At 32.6% G+C, this 21,690-nt stretch overlaps 3 protein-coding genes across 3 annotated transcripts; 2 read left to right on the top strand and 1 right to left on the bottom strand.

Annotated features, from left to right (window-relative positions):
- Nucleotides 1–10,862: 10,862 nt before the first annotated feature.
- On the top strand, nucleotides 10,863–12,117 carry LOC141706402 (putative exonuclease domain-containing protein At3g15140). Its single transcript, XM_074509167.1, has one exon. It carries the CDS (start codon nucleotides 10,998–11,000, stop codon nucleotides 11,841–11,843), a length of 846 nt encoding a protein of 281 aa, XP_074365268.1. The 5' UTR covers nucleotides 10,863–10,997; the 3' UTR covers nucleotides 11,844–12,117.
- Nucleotides 12,118–14,349: 2,232 nt separating this feature from the next.
- Nucleotides 14,350–15,429, top strand: LOC141708773 (uncharacterized). The gene has a single exon (XM_074512549.1). The coding sequence runs from the start codon at nucleotides 14,428–14,430 to the stop codon at nucleotides 15,154–15,156; it is 729 nt and encodes a 242-aa protein (XP_074368650.1). The 5' UTR covers nucleotides 14,350–14,427; the 3' UTR covers nucleotides 15,157–15,429.
- Nucleotides 15,430–16,696: 1,267 nt separating this feature from the next.
- LOC141708772 (uncharacterized) lies at nucleotides 16,697–19,133 on the bottom strand. The gene has a single exon (XM_074512547.1). It carries the CDS (start codon nucleotides 18,853–18,855, stop codon nucleotides 16,975–16,977), a length of 1,881 nt encoding a protein of 626 aa, XP_074368648.1. The 5' UTR covers nucleotides 18,856–19,133; the 3' UTR covers nucleotides 16,697–16,974.
- Nucleotides 19,134–21,690: the final 2,557 nt, after the last annotated feature.

Consider the following 21,690-nt stretch of genomic DNA (forward strand, 5'->3'; position numbering starts at 1 on the left):
TCCCAAAACAAGGAACCAATTACCTTGCTTTCACTGATGCTAACCAAGCCCCTGATAGTTTCAAGGGGTTTGTCAAATTTTTGTCTGAATCTTATCTTGCAGGTGCTTTAACTGCTAACCCAATCCTGTATTTGGATGTCCTGTATGAGTTCTGGACAACAGCTGTAGTAAAAACAATTATGAATGACAACTCCGTGTCCATGGTGGTGACCTGTTCAATTGGAGGCCAAAAATTAGAGTTCAATGAGCAAGATGTGAATGCATCTTTGGGTCTTCCAACTGCAAATTTGGTGGAGGTGCCAACACAGGATGAGCTAGCCGAGTTCATGGATTTCACAACTATGGTGGAAGGATCAATCTAGCAAGTCTAAATAGAAAAAACCTGAGGAAGGAATGGTCTTTTGTGTTTGATTCTATAGTAAGGGCATTCACCTGCAGAAAGACAGGATATGACAACATCTCAAGTGTGGTGCAAAATTTGGTGTTCTCAATAGCCCACAACACACACTTGAATGTTGGTCTATTGATCCTCGAAGAACTTGCTACCAGGCTAACAATGGCCCTAACTGCAAGAGATAAGGAAATTTTCTTTCCTAGATTTATTATGTCTACTTTAAATCATAAAGTATCAGACATACATTTGCTTAATGGTATAAACAACACAAAAATAGGCAATTGTAAGAAAGTGTCCAAAATTATATCTAGCTCACTTACTACAAAGAACAAGATAACTATAGGTCTAAAAATCACTCCATTTATGATGTAGAGGTTTAAGACTTACCCTTACCCCATGCCTGACATGAGATCAAATGCACAATCTAGTACAACTATGATCCCTGAACCTGTAGAAGTACAAATACAGGACAACCAACAGGGGCCTTTCCAAGCTGAGACCAATTCTTCTATACCACTAGAAGCTAGGAAACCAACCACTTCATCCTCTCAAAAGGGTGAAGTGAGTATAAAGAAGAGAAAGCAGGCAAACCTGATAATCATGAATGAGAGTGGTGAGGAACAAACACCAACAGAGTCACCCTTGGTTAGAAAACCAAAGAAGGCTAAAAACTTAGAGCTGACCACTCAAACCACCTCTGCATCCTCTCAAAAGGATGTAGTTATAAACAAGGGACATAAACAGACTCTAGAGGCACCCTCTCAAAAGGATGTCTCTATTAAAAAGAGCATTAGCCCAAATACACCTTGTACTGAGTCTGCACAACTATCACTTGAAAAAATTCAAGTGTATGGAAGGAGAAATAAGGATGGCACACACAAGGAGAGCACATCCCTTGAAGTTTCCTCATCTATTCAGGGGGAGTTGCCAACACTCACTCTTGATCAACAAATTCTAATCTCTAAAATTTCTTCTTCTTACACAGTACTTAAATATAATTCTCAAGTGCAACCCCACTCAAGTGACTTGGTTCAAGAAACCTTGCTCACCACCCAAACACCAAATTTAGATGGTGAGATGCTACTAGACGGGGTAGACCTTGATGACACCATCACAAACATGGAGGATTCATCAGTTTTTATTGAAGACCTCATGGTGATTACAGATGCACCTTCATGTGCAAATCAGTCTTCATAAGATGTAAGGTTTGAGGGTAGTACTCCTGAAGGAGAGCTATTTAAATCCTCTCCAATTCAATTGGAGGTCCCTGTCACAGGAACAACTCCACTCAAAACCCTAGGTGAAATTGCACTAACAATTGAAGCTGGGAGTACAATTGCCAATGACCCTGCTATGGGAGAGGCAAGAACATCACATTCATGTGACAGTGCTTTGCAAGAAGCACAAGGGTTTGAGGCTGGTGCACATGACAGTAACCCAGTCAAATCCCCTCCAATTCAACTGGAGGTTCCCACCACAAGTGGAGAACAACACCCTGTCATAACCACAGAGCAATCTGTGAGTAAAACTGTGACTCCTGTCACACGTGGTTCAGTCACACTATCTCCTTCTCACTCATCCAACCAACCTTCCACTTTTCAACCGCAAGAACCTCACCTCATCTCCCAATGGCTACAAGAAGCTGCATCTCAACCTTACACAGTTGATGATCTTATGGTTGACCGACTTGGTGGCCTTGCTCAAATATCACAGTAGCTTCTCACATCCAACATGTCAAATCAAGACTACCATACCATCATGCTATCCTACCAGATAGATGTTGAAGAACAACTGGCTAAAATTATTGATGAAGTTGGTCAGGATGCAAACTGTGATGCATGGCTGGATAAGAAATTTACAATTGAAATGGATGCTATTTTAGCCAAATTCAGGGAAGAATATCTAACCATCCTGGGGAGCAATGCTAGATCCTTATCTCCGCAGGAAGTATATGATGCAGTAAATGAAGTATACAAGGCTCAAATCAAAACTTTCCATAACTTTGGAAAAGCACTTCAAATTACTTTAATTGGGCATCATGATAAGATTATGAGGATGGTTAGAGAACAGATGTATCAAATCATTCCCTCACAGACAGAGATCAAGAATAAATTCACAACCTTTGTTGATCATATGATTAGGTATGATCTAAGTGGAGTGGAATCTAGTGTAAAGAATCTAAGAACCTCATTTGTAGCCCTGCATGACCAAGTTCAAAAACATATCATTCACCCCAATGACTCAAGACTGAAGCTGGATCAGATACACTCTAGCAGATAACACTCATTTAGTTTTGCTCATGGAAGAAATTAAAAAGGCTGTGCATGATAATTTTGGTGTCACTACTTCCTCCACATCTCAATCCTCATCAACCATGCAAATTCAAGAACTTCAACAACAAGTGTCTTCTCTCCAAACCTCAAATGACTCACTAAGTGCACAAGTACCTACTCTCACATCTTTGGTACATAGTCAACAAACAGACATCAAAACCCTGGTGGATCTCACAAGCATCTTCAAATGCAGAATTATGTGGCTTTGGGAGCCATCATTGGGAAACTCAACATACCATTGCCCTCATTGCCTGAAGCTATAAGGCCAGATATACCAACTCCCCTTCTCATGCATGTTCCCAAGACTAAGGGGGAGATAGCAGCTAGGATTCATCAGTCCAAGGATGCTGGTAAATCTAAGGAGCCTATTACATCAACTCAGCATGGCCAAAGTTCTTCACAAGCTCAATCATTCCAAGATGTGGGAAAAGACAAAACTCATCAAGGCTGCAGAAGGACCAAATCAAGATCAAGAATTCAGTGAAATTCTTGTAGTCCTGAGGATGTCTCTTCAAAACAACTAGATCACCTGCAAAGACCAAGAATATCAACTCCATTAGGGCAGTGGTTGTGAGAATCAATAACTATTTGGAGAAAAGGATTGTTGTGAATATCAATGACGCTGGTGCGGACAGATGTCTCCAGATGTCTCTTCTAAATCTTAGAACCTTAAGAGCATCTGAGCTGGATGTAGTGATTGACAAGGTACATGTGGGCATCACAGAGGACACCCAATTGCTACATGAACTTAAAAAGGCTCAAATAGATGCTTTTCCTGAAGCTTATCTATATCCAAGTAAGGGGGTGGCCTACATCTGCTCTCAGACCAAGAAATGTAAGATCTTCAATGGTTCCAAGAACTGTGTTAGAGGAAATATGAGGCTGATTATGACACTTCAATCTGATCTAAAATACAAAAAGAACAAGAAAATTGAAGATGAAGAAATGATCAGAAGCCTTGAAAGGTATCTTATAAATGCTGACATCATGTTGTCAGTCTCACAATTCAATTTAAAAGATGACAAGGATGATGATGAGCAGAAGCATGATGAGCAAAAACCTTCTGGCTCAAATCCAAGTCAATCTTCTAGAGCAACTGGCAACAAAGAAAAGGAGAAGAAAGGATATGAAAAGAAGAAGGAAGATGAGGGGAAAAGGGGATGAAAGAAGAAAGAAGAAGAAGGAAGATGTCTCAGGATCATAAAAACAATCCCTACCAATCCAAATCAACCAAGCTCAACCCACTAAACCTTTTAGCTCAACCATCATTCACCTCAAAGCCAAAATTCTTATATAAGCCAACTGAAAACCCTCTTCTCAAAATACCCATCACAACCAGCCAAACTAGCCTAAAGAAAATCACAAACCCACCTTCATTCAAATCACCAACCAAGATTCACTTTAAATCTGTTGGGAGAAAAATAAAGCAACTTCAAGTTACTGAGAGATCTCTCTGGAATTGTTATGATCAATCTGACTTTCCACCACTAAATTGGTGCCTCACATATGAAGAATATTTTCAACAGCTAGCTGAAGAAATAGTCAGAGTCTGGGTTGTATCATATACAGAAATTAGAATATATTATGATGATGGTTCTTTCACTTTACTTGGAAGTAACCTAATGGACACACTTTCAACCATAGAATTCAAAAGAGTGATCAGTTTGATGAAGGATAAGGATACAATCACAAGGTTCTAGATAGCTGTATTTTGTGTATGGGTGAATGAAAGGGATGAGAAAAATGCAAGGGCAAAGGCTGAAAAGGAAGAAAGAGATAAGAAGTATGCAGAAGAACTTGCAAGAATTGAGAAAAGATCAAATGAACTTAAAGCAAAAGGGATGAGCAGACTTTCACAAAATGGACATTTTCTGAACATAAAGGTTGGCATATACTCCAGATTTAGAGCTGGTTACTTAAATGGTTATTCATTAGATGAATGGCTCAAGTTTGTGGAAGCTTTAAGAGGGAAATTATAGAAGAAATGGAAGTGTTAGTAACTCTTAAGGATCTCATTAGAAAGCAGCCAGGCTATGAGGATTTTATGTAATGAATGCCTTGTTAAAACTTCTATAATCACTCAATGTTAAATGTTGTATTTCTGTCAATTTTTATGTAAAGATTTATTGTTCATTGTAGCATTGGGTTAGTCTTGTTAACATGCATGAATTTGTGATAAACAATCTTCTCACAAATTGGGGGAGATTTTTGTGCAAGACATGCCCGTACTATAACAAGACTGAGTCAAATTAACAGCACTAAGTAAGTTGTATGATAATCTAAGTTTTCATTTTGTATTGTATCACTTAAGTCTGTAAAAGTGTAAATAGATTAGACTGGAGTATTTTTCTATAAACAGTCTCAAGCCTAAGAATAAACTCTAGAAGAAGATCATGAAGATCATGCCTTAAAGACAATATGAAGAAATTTGGAGTTGAATAAATTTATTTTAGGAAAAATATTCAAGTCAAGAAATCTACAAGTCACAGATTAAGTCTTATTGAGAAGTCATTCGAGAACTCCAGAATGACTTATCGAGAAGTCAAGAAAAGCTTATAGAGAAGTCTCAGAGATATCGATAAGCCAACATGAAGACTTGAAGATTGGAGATATCGACAAGTCAAAATATCACTAGAGATCTATGAGATATCGATAAGTCAAATTATCACTAGAGATATCTGAGATATTGACAAGTCGTGTCTTCACTAGAGAACTCGGAGATATCGATAAGCCAAAATGAAGACATGAAGATTAGAGACCTCAACAAGCCTAATTCTCTTATAGAGAACTCATACACTTCAATAAGTCAAAACAACTACAGAACAATAAGAGATCTTGATAAACCATTATACTTATCGAGATGTCGAGCTCTCTATATAACAAACTGGAAATCTCGATGTAAAACTCAAGTATATAATGCATATCAGTTAAATATCCAAGATTATCAATCAACAAACAAATCAATCACTGATTTGAAAAGTCTACAAAAAGCAGCTTGAAGAGTACAAGATCAAATGTCAAGATTAACTGACAAAGTAAAAGTCACAGACATGCACGATTTACAAAGATACACTAAGTCATAATTAGTTTTAGTTAACTTAAAGTAGAGGTTAGTACATACTATTGCATGCTGTGTAAAACATGTGTTTACTATTCTATAAAGTAATCATTGTATGCTTTGTTTAAGATGTAACAAAATAGATCTAGAAAATCTTGTAACTCTCAAGAAAGAAGCTGAGTTCTTAACATATTAAGAACCCAGAAAATTTGTAGCAAAACACTAACTTGATTTTTATATAAAATTAAGTGAGTTTTGAAATTTTGTGTGCATTATCTTTAGTTCAGTTAGCATAATATTGTTACATTTTTTAACTGATTTGTTCACCAAGTTTATGTAAATCAAAAAATCATTAAAATTGTCCAAAACATATTCACCCCCTCTGTGTTGTATTCATTACCTAACACCAACTAACCAAACGAAATCATGTTTCGATTATAATAATATAGTATAGATATATATTGGATGATTTTCATTATTATTTTACTTATAGTATGCATTTAATTAGACATATATTAATTAAATTTCAATATTTTTTGTACGAAACAACAATTACAACAAAATTTAAATTGAAAAGGATCAATTCTTTTATATATTCATAAAAACATTAATAAAAATACATAATAGGACTATTTATTACCAGACACTTACTCAACTTATTAGCAAACGAGGATTGCAACATATTTTGGATTCAAATCCAAATATTTATATCAAATTCAAATCAAAACATAAATTCGTTTAAATTATAATATTAAAATTTAAATTTAATCTATCGAATTTCAAATTAGATATATCTAAAAAAACAAATATAAAACACATGAAAATAATTGAAATTTTTCAAAATTAAATTTAATATTTAAACGATAATAATAACTTAAGCATTAAACATCAAAAATTTGAGAATTTAATAATACTAGCTTAAATACCATGCGATGCACAGATTCCCGTTAATATTTTAAAATTTTATTTATCTCTTTATATTCTAATTTTGATTTTTTTTTGTAAATATATAATAATTATAAATTTATAATAAAAATAATGGATAATTTTAGTAGAATAAATAGACTCCGTCTGGTTTAACAATTTAGTAGTTTACTGGATATATAACATTATTTATTCATTTTTTAATAATAGAATACGTTGTGATCGTAGTTTAATAGGATAAGTACGCTATATCTAGTTGTTTAACAATTTAGTAGTTTAGCGGATATTTAACAATATTTATTTATTTTCTTTAATAACTAATATTAGAGAATAGTCGTTTAATCAAATTATATTCCGGTTATTATTATATTACTAACTTATAACCCGTGCGATGCACGGATTGATTATAACATTTGTAATTTTATTATTTTAATAATTTATAAAAATAATAATTACATGTTATTGAAATTAATGAAGTTAAAATATTTACGTATTATTTTATATGTATTATATTATTGAATGATTCAAAATTTAGATAGCTAAGATTTTAAAAAGTCCTCATACTACAGTCGACCATTTAGCCCATCGCGTATATGTTGCTTGGCTATAAGAAGATGGAGTTTTAAATAGCAAGGATGTATAAAAAATTTGGTATTATTTTTTAACAATTATTCTTTAATATTTTTCTTGATTTATTACAGAGCCGCAAGGTCGATTGGCTAAAGGAAGGTGAGAGTCTTAATAGGAGTGGTGTAAGTGGATGATTTTGTATTATTTCTTTAAAATAATTTTTTTATATATTTTTCTTCATTTATTAATTATTTTATCATATTTTAATTTGAATACTAAAACTAATTTTGAAAGTGTTTGATTCCCTGAAAAATAGGTAAGAAATAAGTTGAGTGCGATTAGAAATTAAGTTGGATTTCATAGAGTTTGTAGTCATATTAGATATATTATTCAATTTTTTTAATTTAATTTTTTTTAAACATTGTTTTGAAAGGTGTTAACGTACTTTTTTATAAAGGTGTTAACCACTTGACCAAAAGAACTATGTTTCACTTATAACATGTGCGATGCACGAACTGATTATAATTTGTAATTTAATTGGTTATTTAATGATTAAATTATATGTGTAAAGTACATATTATTATAATTATGTATGATTGAAATTATTCATATAAATATTATTTATACTACATCATTGACACATATAAATTTTAGATATTTAAAATATTAAATTTCAAAATATCAATTATATTGAAACTAACGATTCTTATATATTTGTTTTAACATGTAACGATCGTACTACAATCTATACTACCTATATGTACTATTTGTCCTATAACCAAAATATTGAAAGTTTTGATTTAACAGTTTTTGTTCATTTATTTAAAAATATAAAAAAAAAATTATCAAAAATACTACTTATAATAAATTTGTTTGCAATTTTTTGATTTTTGGTTTTTTTTTTTGCAAAAATACGATTTACAACAAAAAACAACCATATTTGTAACTTCTTTTATATTTTCTGAAAAAGGACTGAAATATTTTTTTGTGTTGCATTTGAGTTTATATGGGGTTGTAGTTGAGATATTGACTTATCGATATATTTTTTTGACGAAAAGCTGAGATTTTATTACGCAATCAAATCCATAGAAATACAATGATGAATCGAAGTGGGAATAGAACTCCTATCAAGCCTACGACCAGACAAATAATATGATTCCCTAGCTATTTGATGGGCAATCATATTAGCTGATTGTTTAACAAAAAACAAGCTAATGTTGTTTATTTTAAAACATCTATTTTTATTATTATTGGTGTTACAAAGAAGTCCTCGTATTGTGGACTTATCGATATTTTAAAACATATATTTTTATTATTATTGGTGTTACAAAGAAGTCCTTGTATTGTGGACTTGGATTTGTCGGTATAGAGTCGTGCATGAATCTTTAGCAGTGAACAGTACATGTTGTATGTTTTTCTTATTTGTTTTCTTATTAATTTTTGTCTTTTTATTAATTAAGAAAAGGAGTGTTTTTTGTGAGGTGTTTTTCTTATTAATTTCTTTAATATGTATGTTTTTATTATAGGAAGGGTGTTTTTTGGAAGCGGTATATATTTAAATTTTACAATTATTAACTGATAAACCAAGAAGTATCTGATTTAATGAAGGTGTTTGCTGTTTGATAGAATACACATATGTATTTTTATTTTTTAAATATTTTTAGTATATCAATTTATATAGCCTTAAGGTCGATTGGCTAAAGGAAGGTGAGAGTCTTAATAGCACTGGTGTAAGTGGATGATTTGTTATTGTTTCTTTAAAATATTTTTTTTTATATATTTTTCTTCATTTATTAATTATTTTATCATATTTTAATTTGAATTACAAAAACTAATTTTGAAAGTGTTTGACTCCCTGAAAAATAGGTAAGAAATAAGTTGAGTGAGATTAGAAATTAAGTTGGATAATAATTCATAGAGTTTGTGGTTATATTACTAAAATTTTTTAATCTAATTATATTTTTTTAGACTTTGTTTTGGAAGGTGTTATAATATTTTTTTAAATATTTTTAGTATATCAATTTATATAGCCTCAAGGTTGATTGGCTAAAGGAAGGTGGGAGTCTTAATAACAGTGGTGTAATTGGATGATTTGTTATTGTTTTTTTTAAATAATTTTTTTTATATTTTTCTTCATTTATTAATTATTTTATCAACTTTTAATTTGAATTACAAAAACTAATTTTGAAAGTGTTTAATTTTCTGAAAAATAGGTAAGAAATAAGTTAAGTGCGATTAGAAATTAAGTTGGATAATAATTCATAGAGTTTGTAGTTATATTAGATATATTATTTATTTTTTTTAAATTTAATTATATTTTTTTAGACTTTGTTTTGGAAGGTGTTAAAATATTTTTTTAGGAAGATGTTAACCAACCAACCAAACATTCCCTACAAAATAGGTAAAGAAAAAGTTGAGTGCGATTAGAAATTAAGTTGAATAATAATTCATAGAGTTTGTAGTTATATTAGATATATTATTTAAATTATATTTTTTTAAACTTTGTTTTGAAATGTATTAACGTACTTTTTTAGGAAGATGTTAACCACTTGACCAAAAGAAACTATGTTTCGCTTATAACCCGTGCGATACACGGACTAATTATAATTCGTAATTTAATTGGTTATATAATGATTAAATTATATGTATAAAGTTCTTATTATTATAATTATGTATGATTGAAATTATTGATATAAATATTAATTATACTACATCATTGACACATATAAATTTTAGATATTTAAAATACTAAATTTCAAAATATCAATTATATTAAAACTAACGATTCTTATATATTTGTTTTAACATGTAACGATCGTAATACAATTTATACTACCTATATGTACTATTTGTCCGATAACCGAAATACAGAAAGTTTTGATTTAACAATTTTTGTTCATTTATTTAAAAATATAAAAGAAATTATCAAAAATTCTTCTTTTAATAAATTTGTTTGCAATTTTTCGATTTTTGGATTTTTTTTGCAAAAATACGATTTGCAACAAAAAATAACCACATTTGTAACTTCTTTTATATTTTCTGAAAAATGACTGATTTTTTTTTTGTTGCATTTGAGTTATATCGGGTTGTAGTTGAGATATTAACTTATCGATATTTTAAAACATCTATTTTTATTATTATTGGTGTTACAAAGAAGTCCTCGTATTGTGGACTTGGATTTGCCGGCAGGGACAGTACATGTTTGTTTTTCTTATTTGGTTTCTTATTAATTTTTGTCTTTTATTAATTAAGAAAATGGTGTTTTTTGTTACGTGTTTTTCTTATTTATTTCTTTAATTTGTATGTTTTTATTATGGGAAGGGGTGTTTTCTGGGAAGCGGTATATGTTTAAATTTTATAATTATGAACTGATAAACCAAGAAGTATTTGATTTAATGAAAGTGTTTGCTGTTTGATTGGATTCATATATGTATTTTTATTTTTTAAATATTTTTAATATATCAATTTATATAGATAGGAAAGTGTTAATATTTTTTTTGGAAGGTGGACCGATTAAAGTAAAACATGTGTAGCTTATAATCCTGTAGCATATACTATAGGAAAGTATTGATCCCAAATAGATTCAATATCCAACTAGAATTACTAACAGCACAGGCGGCGGATACTCCTCTATATAAATAAAAATTCCCTCTTCCCGATCTCCATTCTCCATGCCCAGATATTGTGTTCCATCGTAGAATTCTCCTTACCAACACCTATGGGCAAATCTGATTCTGCCTCTACTGAATTATCGAGTCCTAAGCTGGACTTTTTCGATGTTTTCAAGGACACTACACCTGGGAAGCCTACTACGTGTTTGTATTTTACTCAAGGTTGCTGTACTATGATGGATCAAGGCGATCACATGGACACGCACACACATGGTTTCCCGGAGCTCAACACAAAGTCCTTTGATCTCAGCAAGGCACAGCCACAGAATTTCGACTATTTCCTCGTGCTTGATTTGGAGGGAAACATTGAGATTCTTGAATTTCCCGTTCTGTTGATTGATGCTAAAACCTTGGAGCTTGTTGATTTCTTCCATCGATTCGTACGCCCCCGAAAATTGAGGAAACAGCGATTAGAGCAGAATGTTGAACAGCACTTTGGGAAATTTGGTATTAACTCTATCTGGCACGACACAGCAATTCCATTTAAGGATGTTATACCACAGTTTGAACATTGGCTGGCCAAACATAATTTGTTGACAAAGGAGCATTTTAATAAAGCTGCATTCATAACCTGCGGCAATTGGGATATAAAGACTAAAATCCCTGACCAATGCAAAGTATCACGGATGGAGCTTCCACCATACTTCATGGAATGGATCAATCTCAAGGACATCTACTTGAACTTTTACGGGAGGAGGGGTACATCTATGCTCGCAATGATGGGGCAGCTTCAGATGCCATTAGTAGGAAACCACCATCTTGGAATTGATGACGCAACTAATATCACAAGGATTCTTCAACGTCTCATTGTTGATGGTTCAGTTTTACAGATCACTGCCCGGAGAAACAGTGATAACAAGGTAGAATTCCTCTTTGAAAATCGTATTCGGTAGCTGGTTTTAGTTCTTTAAGATTAAGTCATGTCCAACTTCATTATGTAGTTGAGGCCTTTCTGTGATATGTTGCTTTTATTTTGCTGTGCTTGTTTCCAATATTACAGATGAGTATAAACAACTGCATATTTCTTTAAAAACATATTTTCTTCTTTTGTTTGATTGTTAATTTAAATTAGGTGCACAACAATTAGGAGGAGATGAATGAATATTTATGTTGCTGCATTATCAAGAAGTTTGTTGTTACAACGATTGTCTATTAAACAAGTTTATTGGTTCATTAATGTTTTTTGCTGTTGCAATCGTAAAGTTTACAATAATTCATGTGAAGAAGGGAGAGAAAGAGGAGAGAATTTGACATGAAATTAGCTGTAGTTGAAACTCAGAGCATTAAACCCTAATTTAACCCTCAAGCCATAGTAGATTATTAATTAAAGAACAGATGGTTCACGAAGTGAAAGCTAAACAAGGCGATAAGTAACTTATGATTTAAAATGAACAAATAACTTATAAGTGATAAGTAGATAAATACTTATAAGTTATAAAAGTGTTTGGATAATTTCACTCAGAATTTTTTTATTTAAATAAATCAAAATATATAATTTTTAAATATAATCATATTATTTCATGAATTTTAGATTAGATTAGCATTTAAAAATATATTTTTAAAATTAAAGTTAATAAAAACGCAAAAAATCAAAATAAGTTGAGAAAATGTATGTTGTTACTAACATGTAACTTATGAGCTTATAAATTGAAAATCCGACTTATAACTTAGGTGCACAAACCCTCCTCCCTCCTTCATAAGTACTTACGAGTTTGTACTCAATAACTAACTTATATGCTGTGATCAAACAGCTGTTATTATTTGAGGAGAAAATATGGTAAGAGAGTTCAGAGAGGACCGAAGACAAATCTTAATAGTCCTTGCTATAATTTGCCCCCCAACATAATGGTCCTTACATTTACCACCTTTACATGATCTACCAAACTCCCATAATCCTAAAATTATTTTTTTTCAATTATATTAATTACCGATTACATGTCTTTAATTTTTCTAGAAGCTACTTACTATGAAAAATGTTAGAAAATCCTGTAAAAATTCAAAATTATTTTCAAACATCGCATGTCTTGTTATGATTCAATCGTGAAAATAGTAAAATTAGATGAATGTAACCACATCAACTACACCAATTAAAATTCGTATTTTATACCACACCCTGAGAATATTTTGAAAGATGCCCTAACATTGCTCGATTCATATACATATCAGTACATATGCAGCTCATGCGCTTTGTGTTTTACTCTTTTTAATACTAATTCCTTGTTTTTCTCTTCATCTAGAAGCCGAGGACAATAAATTGCAACAAGAAGTATTAATAAAAAAATCATATTGACTACAACAACAAAGCATCTGTTTCATTCAACTCTAAAATTACTCTACCCAGCTTTAAAATTTGTTCTAAATACAATGTTATAACTGGATTTCAATTTTCAAGTGCTTCAGAGAATAAATGTTTACGTACAGTTGTTTATTCACGTAACCATACTGTTTTTAATTATTTTAATCCTTGATTTTGTTACGGAGATTTCATCTTTATCTGTTGTCATATAATTTGTCCACTTATGTTTGTCCCTTCTCTGTAATTATAACACATCCTGCTTTTTTCTTTTTCCAATCATCCAGCACTTTGTTATTGTTGTCACAATTGTATCGCACTTTTAAAATTTCTCCTATTATTATTCAAAACAGACATGTTCGAGTTTAATGAAATTGAGCTAAAAATACAAATTATAAAATTGTTGTCTGTACTAAATAAAATGACCCATAATACTAAAATTGACAAACTTTACTATTGTCTTCACTTCTCTGAGGGGAAATTGAATAATTTTCACAATATCACCTTCTTTAGGGGCGGTAAGCTACTCAGAATCACCGACTGCTCGTCTGAAAATTTATTAGAACAGATATCACAAAAAAATTAATAATGAAATGATGCTCTTCTTTGTATATCAAAATTAATGAGGTGTTTGCACATTGGATGGTACTTGCGTACAAGATTCCTTCGGACAAAAGTTACTCAACTTGAATACCCCTTGTTAACATATTTAACATGTTAATAAATATCAAATGAGAAAAGGTTATGACTTGGAATTATTCTTCCTAACGCATTGAAAAGTTTAAATATATACCAATTTAGCAGTCTTAAGCAAATAAGCCATATCATATAGATATCTAGAAGATATAAAATCATTTTCAATAGAAAGCACCAATACTAGTTAATAAAAAATATAATTTTACTGAAGAGATTTAAAGCATCAGGGGTAAACTATAAAGGGAACAGCATCAGATTTTAATTCCCCTGTTTGTTAAAATAAACAGGACAATGGTCCACCAATTGTCACAATTCTCCTGTTACCTATCTCTTTCCGTTGTTAAAGTCAGAGTATTACTATATAAACGCTGTGCCGTCTGTGCCTAAATAATTGTATTGCAATCCACATGTAGCACAAATTAACTTAGAAACATATATCTCCATATAGCTTTTTCCCTCCATCTCCCTGCTCATCTCCATTCATAGAAATGGACTACTACAACTCTGCTAACCAAGATCAAGAAAATGAACAAGATGAAGAAACGATATCTCTCAGTGACTTCCCCTTGACTTCCGACGGGCATGATTCGCATGAAACAGAAGATCAGTTGTGCAAATGTCAAGATCTCCCATCACCAGCAGAGAAAACTGAGATTTTCGAGTTCTCGAGCTACCCTAATTTCATCATGTCCCATGCAGAGGATATCATCAATTGCGGAAAGCTCATACCTTTTAAAGAGCAAGATCATGCATCAAAAAACTTATATGGCCGGAGATGCCGGTCGGAGTCATTGCCAGAGTTAAAGATCAGTGGTAGCCAATCCAGCAGCTCCAAGATGAAGATGAGAAACAGCAGGTCCCTTGATTATCAAAAACTAAGTAGAAACTCAAGCATGAGCTCCGAATCGCCGGATTCTTATAGAAACAACAGCCAAAGTTCATCAAGATTTGATGGCAGTAGTATAAAGATTCCAAAACCTAGGTGGTATATCCTAATGTTCGGGATTGTAAAATTTCCAACTGAGATGGATCTCCAAGATATCAAAAACCGTCAGGTTCATCGTACACCATCAAAATCCCTTTTCCCGGGCATCGAGGTGGCTAAAAAAGCTCCTGCTAACAGTAAAAGTTCGTGGGGAGTACTTAAAGTTTTGAGCTGCAGAGATGATTCTAGTATCAAAGTAACAGCGCCGCTCGCTTGCATGCCGCAAGTTTAAAAATTGAAGATTAAGATAGGAGAGCAGCAGAGCATGATTAGTGATGCAGTGGCCACATATAATTTGTGGGGCCATGATTGTATTTAATGCTAATCACGAGGCTCCAGACGTATAGATGGATCATATATAGGCTGATGGATTGTTCAAATAAGTTGAGGCCCGCATAGTATTTATAATGTTAGCATACGTCTATCTTTTCATCTGTATACCATTACTAGCAGGCACAAAGTTGATGCCACATAGTTATTCATATTCATATACATTTTACGAAGATTTTTTGTTTTTATTTTAATTCTCCGGTCTCTGCACAAAAACTAAAGTTATTTGCATACTTTAATTACAAAGTCTCTATCTTACTTTATCCTTTGTTGTTATGCACATTAAGTTTATCAATTAAATTCCTTTGTTGTTATGCACATCAAGTTTATCAAATAAATCCTCTGTTTGTACTTCAAAACTTGGACTCATATAACTAGTCTATAACTTCTATAATTTAAATTGTTCTACATCCGGTTTAACTTTTAGCTTATTCCTTAATATCAGTAGTGACAATCATCTTTTAGATACAATGGTGTCCCTAAGAATTAACGAGGGGGGCTAGAACACCATAAATTCAGCTAAATCACTATCCTTGAGGGTTAATATAAAGGGAGACGAACATTGATAAGAGCTCCAATTTAGCTCGAGAGTTTACACTGACATCAAGGATCTCTAGCGCACAAGGTTCCCACCTTCGGTCTGACAAAAATTTAAATGTATGCAGGCTTGCACTCATTGAGAGGCTGTTTCAAAGCCAAAGGTTTCAACTTGTGACCTAGCGGATAACAGGTAGACACTTGACTATCACACTAAACACGAATGTCATCTTTCATTAACAATGAAATGGGAGCATCATGCCAAGCACAAATATCATGTTAACAATGAAACAGGATATAATCATGAATATCATGATGAAAAAAACGGCTGCGGGTTACCTACGATAAAAAAAAAAAAAAAAAAACAAGAATACATGTATAATGTATTACTTAAGTTACAGTAAGCCTATACTCCTGTAATACTTCACTCTATACGGTTGATATACAATTAAACATTTACCCACTGTAAACCGTTCAAAATGCTACACTGGAGAAACCATATTTCTGCATATTACAACACACAAACTAACAGTTTCTAACAATCTAATGTTACACTTCCGAAATATTCAAAATTATCAACTCCAAGAGCAACTTCTACAACTTTCTGAAATGCATGACTTGTAATGTTGAACCTTATGGTGATTAAAGATTTTCCATCAACGACAACTAAATTATCTTCCTCCACATTCACAGCTAAATGAGATCTAGTGCTAGTGTGCTACTAAAATATAATGAAAATAGGAGGTAGCTTTTATCAACAGGAAGTAATGCCGAGTAATGATCCTTACAAATGTATGATCAGTTGATCACCATATTTAATAGATACAATTTCACTTTCTTAGTAGCCAATACTGCTAGTCCTTCAACACATAATATCGTTAAGACTGAAATATGCAGCAAAAATATGAACATAACTAAAATTTATTAAAGCCAATTGGAGAAAAGGGAAGTTGAAGAATAACATAACAAAAACTCAAAGGAAAAATATCTCATGCGAGAGGCAGGAAAGAGTTCAAAACAAACCATTTCAACAGGAGATCTAAGGGCTTATAGAAAAAGAAAAACAACTCACAGTGATTTAACGATCAATATTACAGACTACAATACAAAGGATGTTTCATACACATCCAACTCAACTGAATAAAAGCAAATTGACAGACAAGTAAACCAAGAAAAGACATCATTAGTTGCATATATATTCCCCACTTTCATACCTGTGGTCAACCTCATAAAAATCTTTGCTACCCTCGGATGCAGGCTGCAGAGAAATCCCAGACAATGATCTAGTGCCTTGATAAGAAAATCTTACATATCCGACTACCTCAATTTCTTCCAGTTCATCTTCTGAACTAGAATCCACAGGCATCCTAGCTCTCAATCTTCCAGGCTCGCCCTTTAGAGGAATCTCTGAAATATGCCATTTCAACTCTTTTTCCGATCTATTCAACATGGCTTTTGGTGTAACCTTTAAAAGTCTCGGGTCTATTGGCAGTTTCAGAGTAAATGTAACATCTTTAAGTGGGGCAGGCAGATCTGGATTGGACACATACTGAATCATCATAGAAAGCAAGGTCCCACTGTGACGCATGATTAAGCGAGTCCGCAAAGGCAGTGGAGTTGACCGAGGTAGAAGGCTATACTTCAAAATAGGTATAGGATCGCTGGAAGGTGCAGTCCTCACATGGAACAGCCCATTTCCAAGGCTACTAATACGAGAGTTTTGCATAACAAATCTCTTCACGCCACTTGTACCATCAATCCTGAAGGAAAACTCAGTTTCTTTATCATCAGATGTCTTTGGCGGAACTGTTTTAAGGTATACCGTGCCCATCAATCCAACTCTCGCAAGCAGAGATTCCCTAAATTCAGCACTAATCTCCTCTGATATATACATTTCAGGACCCTTCATTTCACTTTTTGTAACCAAAACATCTTCAAGCGGAGGAGCAGCACCATCAGCAGCAGCTTTTGGTGCCTCGCTGGTGTGCAACAATTCAAGGCCACCAAGACCCTGAGACTTTGGAACTTTCTTTGGACCAACAAACTCTGATGCATCCAAACCACCACCCCAAGCTTGATTGAGGCCTTCAAAATCTTCTGGTAATGTGGATGTATCGTGACTAAACTCTATACCACCATACTCCCCTTCAAATCCTTCAACCCCAATGTGTGTTGACTGTGTGGCTGCAGCTGGTGGTAATGTTGTAACATCAAGACCCGCCAATGCTTTCGACAAGTCAGAACTCTGTTCCTTATCCTTTTTAAACCCTCCAACAAGTTCCTCAGGCTTATTAAGCTTTTCACTCGCTGCAAACGGATCCTTCTCCTCTTCTTCCTCTTCAACTTTCTCCTTCTGATCCGTCTCAGCACTCTGTCCACTTATAACAAGCGTCGCAGCAACCTCATCACCTGCTTCCAACGTCTCCACAGGCAATTCGAAACTAGCATTCGAAAAAGACTGCACACTCGCCTCATGCTCAATAGAATACATCTCAACATTCCCCCAACTATCCGCTCCCCTAATCCTACTCTCCGTATTCACCGCCGAATGCACCATTTTCGAAAGATTATCCCCATGAAGCGACGCCAACATAGCCGCAAGTCTAATATTACTCACTCCTCTCAAAACAATATCCAACGCCATATAAACCTCCGCATACTTCCTACTCAACTTCTCCGGCGTAACATCCACTCCCCGACAGGCAGTCACCACAACACTCACCGCCTGATTCACAATACTAATACACTCAAACACATTGTTCACACAATCATCATCCACCGTGGTGATCCCCAACACGTAAATCGAATTAACCAAGCGATAAATAACCCTATACCGACTCTCGACACCAACAATAACCTGACCACTAGAAGCGGCAAGAGGATCATCGCCAAGCGACGTATCCCCATCCTCAGCAGAATTATGCTTTCCAGCTGCAAATGCAAATCGAGTTTGTCGAAAAGCGGATAACGCAACGAGAGCTCGCGCGGGCGGAAACCACTCTCGTGTTTGCAACAAAATATCCGATCCATTTGTCGGTTGTAACGAAAGAGCTAAACACGACATTTTCAATTCGGATCCAAATCTATAACTACTTAAAGTTGTGTCGGATCGGATCTTATAATGTGAATCTAATTGAGCTTTACTCTAGGGTTTGTGCTATTCGAAACGAGATTTAAACAATTATGTGAAATTAAATTAAATTTACATGAAACTGAAAAATAAATGAAATTATACATAAATTGTGTGTGTGTATGTGTATGTATTGATTGGATCAGAGTGACTTACTTTGATGCTTCAATTGTGTGTTGTTCTTTGCAAATGAGTTTGTTTTGACAATTTGACAGATGTGAGAGTGTGTAGAAGAGAGACTCACAGCTGTTTGGGCCTAAGAAAGTGAGACTTTGGGCCGGGTTAAAACTTGGGCCTTTTATGTGTTTGGCTTTAGTTCTGTGGGGGCTTTATTATCAATCTTAAAAAAAATAAAATTATCTTCAATAATTTAAAGAATAAACTAGCTTTATAGCCCGTTGAATTGGATTTTATTTTTTAATTGTAATTGGTAGAGGTATATTTATATTGGGTTTGTTTGGGATTTCTTAAAAAATGTAATTTATAACTTAAACTTAAAGTTGAAATGTGTCATATAAGTAATATTAACATTATAACTTATAAGTTATTTATGTGTTTGGATAATTTTATTTATAGGTTATAAATTACTACTTATAAGTGATTTGGGTGTTTGGATAATTTTACTTATAAGTTGGTGATTTATTTGGTAAATGATAACTTATAATATATCATTTTTCTAAAAAAAATAAAATCCTAATGAAATAATTTAAAGCATGGATATAAAATTCAAAAGACATAATTTAGAACAAAAATATTAAAATATAAATTACTAAAAACAAATAATTATAGTAAAAATCACAATATTTACAACAACAATCTCATCACGTTTTGCAATCCATATATTATCATGTGTGAATTTAATTATTATATTGTTTTGCATAAATTAATACGAGTTTGAATTGAGTTGAATCAATTTCAACCAGACTTAGATCCGATTATTATCCTAAATTGTAAAAATAGTTCAAAAATTAAGCCAGATCGAATATCTCTCGAAAATAAAGCTAAACCCATGAAATTATTGCTCGAATGTTTGAGAACACTGTTTGTAATCTTAAAAGTATATAAATAACTGCCAAACACCAAAAATTGAGCAGCATCATGAAGGGGATAAATGAATCAATACATGGGGGGAAATGAAAACGAGATGTATCGAGAACAAACTTGGGCTGAAACGAGAAAATACCACCAAACCCGCTTTCAATTTTATGTCACATTTGTGGCTTTATGACCATTCTGCTCAGGGTGCTAAACGGTCCACCCAAAATGATAACGGGCTTTCGGCCCAAGAAAGTTCATTTCTTTGAAAGCCAAATAGGCACATTATTGTTTGATGGATAAATGATATATTTATTTATGTATATGAGCGGTGTGGTTGCAATGTTATTACGAGTATTTATTTTAATTCCAATTATTGTAGTTTATGCATGTCGTTACCCGGTGGATTGAAAATATGTTTGTTTGTATATGACTTATTTTTGGGGTGTGGTAATATTAGAGTTTAGCATGTTCTTGAAAATTTGATATGAAGCTGAAACAATAGAGGCCGAAAGTGGTATTTCTTGTTATCCACTGCTAATGGCGATACATGGGGTTGGAGTAGAAATTTTTGTGGTATTTATTATTGTCCACGGTGATCCATGGGGGTTGCTGTAAAAGTGTTTGTAGTTGTTTGAGACACTGCAGAATCTAGTATTTTGTACGCTTATAGTTTTATATTTGATAGTTATTTATTTATTTATTCTTGACCTTAGTAACTTTTCACATCCCTCATTCAATATTAACAAATACATAGTTTGAACATGCTAGACTCCTTCTATTTTTATTGAATTTGATACATAAATATCATTAAAATTATCTGTTTCAGTCGTTACCATTCTTTTAAGTTGTGACGTGTAAGACCGCATTAAAAGACCAATATAAACCAACATGATCATATGTTTGATTAAGGCTATAAGCCAAAAATTATACGTGTGTATGCGTTAACAACACTTGAGAAATAGAATGGTACATAACTCAGTGTGGACAATAAAGAAAATAATAACAAGATATCTTGAAGGTCGATTACTTATACAGAACACAATCTTTAACCAATGTGATTCACGAGCATTCTCTAAATATGTATAAAATATTGATTTATTCATAACTATTTTATTTGTTTGTATGTGAAAATGTGATAAAAAAAATATTTGTGTATTTGTTGTTTTAAAATTGTGATTGTTCAGTCATACAACAGTTAGTCTTAAATGTCAATGCAAGTTTGTATTATACTTAAATGCATGAAAGTTCATTAATTTTAGTCAATTTATTTGTATCATAAAAATATAATAGTTAAAGTATGACAATAATATATATATACATAAATATAAATTATCTAACTAGAGGCATAAAAACTTTCAATGCAAATTTGTATGTTTGAGTTGACATCTAACTCATACGTTATTATTCATCAAATTAGTAAAATAAATAAGTGAATTATAAATATTAATATTTATAATTTTAAACTTCACTAAAATATCAAAAAATACTTAATTTAAATTAGATTTATGTTTACAATGTTTCTCACGTATAGTTATCGAATAATATATAATAATTATTATTATTATTACTATTATTGACAAATTATATGTATATATGGACCTACTGCTCAAACATAAATCTAAATCAAAATAAGTAATTTTGATATTTCAGTGAGATTTAAAAATATAAATATTTATGTTGCGTTAATTGAGAGAATAAGTGTGAAATAAATATTATTAAATTATGCACACA

This window comes from Apium graveolens, chromosome 2, assembly GCF_009905375.1.
Source record: "Apium graveolens cultivar Ventura chromosome 2, ASM990537v1, whole genome shotgun sequence".
Taxonomy (NCBI): Eukaryota; Viridiplantae; Streptophyta; class Magnoliopsida; order Apiales; family Apiaceae; genus Apium; species Apium graveolens.

What these genes read in the sequence shown, in the direction of transcription:
- LOC141708773 (XM_074512549.1), top strand. Translation starts at nt 14,428, where the DNA reads ATGGACTACTACAACTCTGCTAACCAAGATCAAGAAAATGAACAAGAT.
- LOC141706402 (XM_074509167.1), top strand. Translation starts at nt 10,998, where the DNA reads ATGGGCAAATCTGATTCTGCCTCTACTGAATTATCGAGTCCTAAGCTG.
- LOC141708772 (XM_074512547.1), bottom strand. Translation starts at nt 18,855, where the DNA reads ATGTCGTGTTTAGCTCTTTCGTTACAACCGACAAATGGATCGGATATT.